Here is an 8,275-nt window from a genome sequence, read left to right as displayed (position 1 = left end):
AAAATTGATACATACATTCTTGTTACAAAATATTAAATGGTTATACAATGAAAACAACATTTTTCAGTCACTTTCCCATCCTGAGTATTGGGCTCCCAGCCGTAATGCTCAGAACACATAAACTATATTTGTGTTTAAACAAAAATGCACTTTTAGCATCATCCTTTCTCACCACATACATTATAAAAATGCCAGTATCTCTGGACAATCATCCTCTCTGACCTTTAATGGACTTCCTGTTTGATTAAATTCAACCTGAAACTATGAAAGTTGTCAGCATTCTACCAATCAGAGGATTTGCCAGCTGCTGGCCATTAGAAATTGATCAGATCCACAGTTTTCTATTCTTTTACTAGTTACAACTTGTTTCTTACCGCTAGCCAAAATCAGATGCATTTAATACAAAAGTTAAGCAGGAACAACTGAAACAGAAATGAGTCCCAGTGTAATTAACACACCGTTTAATTCCAACAGTCAGTAAGAAAAAAAAAATTATTACAGCGTATTAGAAACATTACATTAGGATCACTGTTGCTCTTCTTAGAGCTAAACCTTTGCTATGTTATGTTGGACTCGCTGATAATGCTCTCGAGACACTGCTCGAGTCCACAAAACAAAAAAAACATTCCTCATCGACAATCTGCTTAAATTCAAAAGCCCCTAAGCAAAGTTACATTTACAAGAGATCCTTCAGAGACACTCATACTGTATCTGACTGTTCTCCCATACAGGCAAAGTGGTGGCCATATGTACACTCTATTTTATCGATGTGTGTGTGTGTGTGTGTGTGTGTGTGTGTGTGTGTGTGTGTGTGTGTGTGTGTGTGTGTGTGTGTGAGAGAGTGTGAGTGTGAGTGAGAGAGAGAGAGAGAATGTATGTGTAGTTGTCTGTCCCAATGGTTTTTAACTGTGTTACTGGGGGTAAGCCTCGATCACCATGGCATGACCCTGGAATAGACAAGAAAAGAAGAAATTATACTACAAAATAGCGACTATGTTAGTTTTAATACAAATATATTACTCTGAGGTCTATAAATGTTAATCTCTCAGTCACAACAAATCTTATCACCTTGGGAGTTTTGAATTTCAAAATGTCAAATCAGAGTGTGTTACCTGTCCTCCAGCAGCACAGGCTGCTATGAGTCCATACTGTCCTCCCTCCTTCTTCAGTCTGTTTGCTACTGTGGTTGCCAGTCTGCAGCCAGTGGCACCGAATGGGTGACCCAAAGACAGAGAACCGCCCCACAGATTGAACTTCTCCATGGCAGGAGTCCCAACCTGCACACATAGCAACCATCAGGTCATGAGTGATGTAAACACCAGTGAAAACTCAACAGGACATCAGCTCAGGTGAATGGATTTCAGCTGAGGATGTCCACTTGACCTCAACAAAAAAAAAAAAATTGTTGATGCTGTTAACAAAAAATGAAGGCCCAGACATTATCCACATATCCACCAATCTGCAATCTTTGGGGCTATAAAATAAAGGAAGGGCCACAGTGCCAAAAACTCCAGCTCCTTCAGTGGTCGTTTCAGCTCCCCTTTTAAAATGTTTCAAGGCTGTATTAAGATTGCCATCTTTGGATGCAGTGCGCTAACCAAGCTAGGTAAGAGTAGCCCATAACTTAATAATCGGTCTATGACAGCTTGATCAGAAGCCTTATAACACTGGCAGTTTTCCCAAGAAGCTAAATCATCAGGCAGCTACCTGCTTTCAGATGAACTTTTATATGACCCCAGTGCAGTTAAAGTGAGAAAGGCATTACAATACTTGATGCGATTGTGTAAAAATAATTGTTATCCAAGCATATTCAATTCTTTGTGGCTGTTCATGTTTTGTAGTGTGCTACAAGCATCAAGGTGAGCTGCATGGATCTAGTTTTTGAGAAAAAGCAAACAGATGACCAACGGCCATCTTTACCTTCGATTTCCTGCCCATGTACGTCTGAGCAAACCAATCCGAGTCCATAGCCTTCAAATTTGCCATGATCTGACCCTGAAAAACACACACAAATATATATCCACCGAGTTACCATGGAAACCAGCCTGGAAATTGATCTGTATTGATCCAACTGTGTTGAGTGTGAAGCAGACACGTCAAATTTTACTCCAGCACGTGGACAACATTTATACTGTACATGACAACATGCTGAAACTCGATTAGAGGCAAACACAGAAATGTTGGTGGAGACAGACAGAATATTGATGGATCACATAGACTCACATACTTTTTCCCCCCCTGAAATATATTGTAATAACTTACTGCGAATGCCTCGTGAAACTCAAAGACGTCAATATCACTCATGGACAAGCCGGCACGTTCCAGGACTTTAGGTGAAGCGTACGTTGGCCTGAAATAATCAAACAGAGAAAGCGTGGAGGTAGAATAAGTCTTCTTTTTTTTTTAAAATAGTCCTCAAGACAATTAAGAAACCACCATCTAATCAAATCTACTGAGTAAGAAGTAGTAACTCACCCCAAAAGCAGCTGATCTTTGGGGTCCTGAGACACATAGACAAAGTCTCTGCAGGATAAAATATTTAAATAAGCATATTGTGCAATCTAGCATTATTATAGAAGTTATTGTTAATCTACCAAGAAGACAGGGTTTAGATACCTGAGGTAGGCTTTAGGCTTGTAACCCATAGCCAAAGCTTTCTCTTCAGACATGACGAGCACAGCAGAGGCACCATCGGTCTGAGGACACACAAACAAGAATCTCAACTTCATGATCCAAGAACAGTTTCCAAAGCTGAAAATTTGGAAGAACTAGTTTGAGCATGGTGACACAAGTGAACAAGAGGGTTTAGGATAAAAGTGTTTCCCATATATATATATAATATTGACTTTGGGCCACCTAAGTCAAGTATAGGAAACTTAAAAAAATCTATTTTGTTCCCCATTTTTTATCAGACAAAATGACAGAGTTGGACAATCCCTTCGCTTTTATTTTGAAGTTTGATCACTGCTAACCAATGAGAGCTGTGCCTGCTCATCATCATCATCTGTGCAGTTAGGTCTTTTGTGGCAGTCTCCAGAGTTTCTCCACCACGATGGACTGCAGCTGGTGATGTTAGTCCCCTTTATGATCTGAGGGTCCAATGTGAGCTGGCGGACCACTCTAATCAGAACTTGCACCAAGTGGAGAACTGGTTCAGGTGTTTGCTCAACTGAGATGAAAGAGTCTGCAGAGCATAAGGACTACTATCGCCAGCTGCTAGGATGGTGGAATTGGTGTTCAACCACAGGATGAGGAACTTGCAGAAGAAGCTGCTTTATTCACACAAAGTATATGTAATGATTGTTTTTTAATGAATTTCCTGAATAAAGTGTGGGTGCACCTGATTAAAGATTTTTAAGTTATTTCCTAATAAAGAATAAGATTTTGTCAAAACCAAACATATCTTTAACCCAGATACACAAAAGAAACCATTAGCACCGTTTCTGTGTCTTTACCAGGAAAGAAGAGTTCGCAGCAGTGACTGTTCCATGAGGTTTAACGAAGGCAGGCTTTAGTTTGGCCATTTGCTCCATGGATGATGGCCGTATGCCGTTGTCCTTTGACACAATATCACGACCTGAGGAGACATGAATGCCACTCTATTGTAAACATTTTTTTTTTAAAAGAGGAAAGCCTAAAGTCTAGCCCATTCCTGTCATATTTTGTTCGATAATAACTAATATTTTCAATTTGAACCCTAACTCTACTTTCTAAATTGACTGAAAGCGATTTTTTTCAAAAGTGATAGATGTCCAAGCGCAGTCAGATTATTTTTAGCTTCTGCTAATTAATTATATTTATTTCAGATAGAATTAGTCCATATCATGCAAAAAATATAACAAAAAATCAAAATGTATAATTCAAAATTTCTCAAAGCCAATATGAAGTCTTTATATATTCTAAATGAGTCAATGTATAACATAATCTACAGTAAAGCTGGGTTTACCTGGCACTTTAAAGGAGATGACATCCTGCAGCAGCCCTTCGTCCTGGGCTTTTTTAGCCAGTGTGTGTGATCGCAGTGCAAACTCATCCTGCTCCACTCTGGAGACCCCAAATGCAGCAGCCAGACGATCAGCACTGTGGCCCATTGTTTCTGCTGTGGAGAACTCCGCAACAGCAGGAAGCTAGTACGGCACAACGGACAATTTGAGGGTTAAATACTATATGGTGTGAACAGAAGTAAGCAACTCTGAAATCAACTAAAACTGAAAGTTGTTAAATTATATATACCTCCGGGGAGAGGTGTGCAAGCCGGATGCTGCCAATCAGACTGAGCCTCTGGCCGAGTGTCTTTGCCTTGTTTAGGGACAACATGGTTTTCCTCATCTTACGGCTGTGACGAATGGGAACGTCTGACATGAATTCCACTCCGCCTGCTACAACAGCATCACACTGACCGGCAGCAATCAGACCAACACCTGGAGAGATGGATAAAGAAGATGAAGATTAAAGATTAAAACAACCATTAAAAACCGAAAGTAAAATCTAAGAATTGCATGAAAATAGGTCAAGATCCATAGGCTTTACCTACTTTTCCTAATATAATGAATGTGATTTGGTTTAACACAAGAGGACACATCTGATCAGTATACTACTCCCCCTGTCATTTTTACAGACTTCACCTCCAACCTGCCAAATGTTGGTGTATGACAGTTTATTTTGATGCTTAAATATTAAGACCGGATGCCTTTTTTCATTTAGGATTAAATTTTATTCATCTTGCTCCTTGCCCATAGGAGCTGTAAACAACTAAAAAGCGCATATAGCACTTTATCACTGTTGCAGTGTACACCACTGTTTTGCAACTGCAATGCAGGACTACACTGAATACCAATAATAATAATAATAATAATGATATTTAGAACAAATTATACAGAGTCTCAGTGAAGAGGCTTCTTTTCCGGACATACTTGAGGTCATTGCCTGGTTGGAGGAGATGCAGGCCATGGTGACTGTGTGAGCTGGGATTTTGTCAGAGAAGCCTGCACCCAGTGCTGCCTGAAATCAAAGTAAACACAGAGCCGCATTATACACAAATGTAATTGTATTATGCATTTACAGACAATAAATGCACCACAATTATATTTTAGAACGCAATAACAAAGTTAAAGTTAACATTTACAATATGTGATATGTGTGTGGGAGAGTGCTTATGTCTGCATACCTCTCTTGCTACGTTGCTGGTTTTAACCTCTTGAATGACTGTTCCATATATGATGTAGTCTACAGCATCTTTTGGTATACCTGTCCGTTTTAGCAGGCCCCTATATAAAAGAAAAAAAGAAAAAAAAAGAAGATATAAACAAACACACAGAATGAGTAATTTTATTTTTTTAATTTTTTTTGCTAACGAGGGACAAACATAAATATTTGTTCATAAAGACCTTGTACAATGATCTGTCAGATCATTGTTCTGGCCTTCCTCCATCTCTTTCTTGTGTAAACTGATATACTTCATTTATCTCCATTGCACTTTGCCCTCACATTACTTTTAAAGCTTACAATGTTTACTGCTTCATAATGACTAGAAGAGTCTAAGAGATATTTTAACAGATCAGCAGCAGTGCAGAGTGACACAGTACAACATATAAATGAAAAGTTGTTTTTAAAAATCATTCATTCAAATCATGGTAGCCTTGTCTAAAAAGTGTCCAAATATACAATTATTTTTGCAGGGTTTCTTTGTGGAGCAAAAAACACTGCAAGCATTTACCCATTTAAACCTCGGATTCAGTTAGAACAAGTTCAAAACCAGATCTGCAAACTATTATTTAATTTGCAGATAAACATTTGACATTGACTTTGCTGGTCTCAACAGACAGTCATCAGAAAAACAATGCAACCATAGACTTACTGCAGAGCTGCTCTGGCCAGGTCATGTGGCATTAGGTCAGCATACCTGTAGAGACCAACCAAAAAGTTTTTTTCTTTTGTTTAAATCACATAAATTATTTTCCACTACAAAATGTTCTTGACTGTTTTTTAAGTGTTCAGTACTCCGTGTAGCACAATACAATAAACGTAAAGTGAGAACACAAAGAAAAGAGCCGAGACATACGTGGTTCCAGACAACAGGAAAGGGGTTCGAACTCCTTCCACCAGCACTATGTTCTTTACACCAGGACGAGCCAGCGTCTTCTTGCTCTTTGTCTGAACTGAAAGAAAATAATTAAAAATAAGACTTACAGCAAGGGCATCTCAGGGCAGGGGTGGGCAATTCCAGGCCCCGAGGGCCAGTGTCCTGCAGGTTTTAGATCTCACCTTGGGTCAACACACCCGAATCACATGATTAGTTCGTTACCAGGCCTCTGGAGAACTTCAGGACATGTTGAGGAGCTAATTTAGCCATTTAAATCAGCTGTGTTGGTTCAAGGACACATCTAAAACCTGCAGGGACACCGGCCCTCAAGGCCTGGAGTTGCCCACCCCTGTGCTAGGGGAAGTAGGTTTATACACATTATGTCCAGGCAAATAAATAAGTGATTAAAGGCTTTGGTTACCATTCTACTTTCAAAAAAAAAACAAAACTATAATACACATAGCCATAATCTGGATAAAAATTATCATTATAGTAAAAACTTACCTTGAGCCTGAAGTTGGGCTGTTGTACTGAGAGATCGTGCACCTTAGACAAAGAAAAATAAAGAAATTATCATTAGAACCCTAAAAGTACCAGATTTTAAATGCCAATATTGAACTGGAAGCAGCTGTACTGCATCTTTAATTTCTGACTCTTAGTCATGTATTTCCTTAATTACTTATGGATATTTGAAATATATTAAACTGTTATGGGAACAAATGACAACTTACCAAATCGCACTGCCCAGGAAGAGCTGACTGAGCAGCTCCGAATTGGGTTCATCAACATGGAAGCCATTCTGTTCTATGTGGCAAGAAATGTTACTGCAAAGTTTATGGAAATGTTTAACATTTCAGATTCAAAACATTTTAAATTAACTTGGATATTTTAGGACTTCTTTGTGTTTTTCTTAGAATTCCTTACTTTTTTTGTGTGAATTCACAACGACTTAAAAAAAAATATTCCTGAAACCACACAATCCATGGAGGATATATTTATTACTATTATATTGTAGCCTTATTGCATGGGCAGGAGTGTTAAACAACCACAACCTCTCAGATCATACTCAGCTCTACTTTCATGTCTGAGTCCTGGTTGTGTTTGACTAAAATCACTTTGCCATATATCTTAAACAACACCTCTTTAGAATTTGCTCCTATCAATTCTTATTTTTATCTTTTTTAGTATACAGGGATTTTTATATTTTATTATGTGGTTCCATGAATAAAACTGAAAAATTACTTAATCACCAAGCATCACCAAAACCGTTTCAATGTGCCTAGACTTTGAGTCTGCTAATCTGTGGAAGGCTATAGGAAAGGATGCACACATTCTTCCAAAATATATTTGGCAGAGAGCACTGCTGATCATTTTCACAATTATGAAAACATTCAGTTACCCCTGGAAACTCTATGGATAGGGGCACTGTCATCCTGAAAAGGTAGGTGAATAAAGGTGATCAGTCAGCACTCATGACCTCTTGATTTCTGTCACTGTTCCTTCTCAGAGCATAAGTCGATCCAAACTACGCCAAAAATAAAAAATAAAAAAAAAATACTAATAAATGCCCCTTATAGCACATAAGAACCACCACTTCCACTAATTTCGGGGCTCAGGAGTTTACTACTTTCCTTTAATTTGTCATACAACAACGGTCACCCTGCCCAACCCCCTCTACCCTAGCTTTGACCCTTCCCCTAGATTCCTCTCCTGGAGAATGACAGAGCCCTATGTGCAGAATCACAAGACTAATACTGACTGCGTATCGGCAAATTATATAAGTCCAAATAAAGCAACAAAATATAACCTTATAGTATCGACGAAATCTAAAATAAAAACAGCGATTTAGCTGGAAGCTGCATGCAAGACTAGCTCAACTAGCTAGCTACTTGTGAGCTAAAATTTAATCAGCAAAAATTCCTGCCGCTGTGTTTGAGATGAAAAAATCAGTTTGCAGAACCCGTATAACAGCTTTTAACTTTCTAACCTCACCAGATACGTTTAAGCTCACCTGTTTTTATGGTTTATATCCCAGCACACTGCTTCCCTGTCTAATGACCGGCCAGACCTAGCAGGACTACAAAAACTGCTTTAAAGGACCCACCCAGTGACTAAGCCGGCCAACGGTGTGCCTGAAGCAAAACAATAAAGCACACATTAATATTACTAAATTACACTGCTGTTCACATTCAT

General features: G+C 38.8%; 1 protein-coding gene across 3 annotated transcripts; it reads right to left on the bottom strand.

Moving 5' to 3' along the window:
• Positions 1 to 444: 444 nt before the first annotated feature.
• On the bottom strand, positions 445 to 8,224 carry hadhb (hydroxyacyl-CoA dehydrogenase trifunctional multienzyme complex subunit beta). Of its 3 annotated transcripts, none has more exons than XM_084953716.1 (16): positions 8,094 to 8,224; positions 6,814 to 6,906; positions 6,587 to 6,628; positions 6,062 to 6,158; positions 5,858 to 5,902; positions 5,168 to 5,267; positions 4,914 to 5,001; positions 4,234 to 4,421; positions 3,947 to 4,127; positions 3,456 to 3,577; positions 2,617 to 2,696; positions 2,476 to 2,523; positions 2,263 to 2,350; positions 1,921 to 1,995; positions 1,113 to 1,277; positions 445 to 947 (listed from the first exon to the last, which is right to left on the bottom strand). In XM_084953716.1, the coding sequence occupies exons 2-16, from the start codon at positions 6,878 to 6,880 to the stop codon at positions 912 to 914; spliced, it is 1,422 nt and encodes a 473-aa protein (XP_084809842.1). In that variant the 5' UTR covers positions 6,881 to 6,906; positions 8,094 to 8,224; the 3' UTR covers positions 445 to 911. The 3 variants fall into 3 exon arrangements, with proteins under 3 accessions (XP_084809842.1, XP_084809841.1, XP_084809843.1); XM_084953715.1 differs by having other exon boundaries at positions 6,814 to 6,886; positions 8,094 to 8,202; XM_084953717.1 differs by having other exon boundaries at positions 6,814 to 6,881; positions 8,094 to 8,193.
• Positions 8,225 to 8,275: the final 51 nt, after the last annotated feature.

Source organism: Perissodus microlepis, chromosome 15, assembly GCF_051167445.1.
Source record: "Perissodus microlepis isolate ML-2025 ecotype Zambia chromosome 15, ASM5116744v1, whole genome shotgun sequence".
Lineage (NCBI taxonomy): Eukaryota > Metazoa > Chordata > Actinopteri > Cichliformes > Cichlidae > Perissodus > Perissodus microlepis.
Note: the sequence above shows the minus strand (reverse complement) of the source record. Positions and strands in the feature narration are given on the sequence as shown.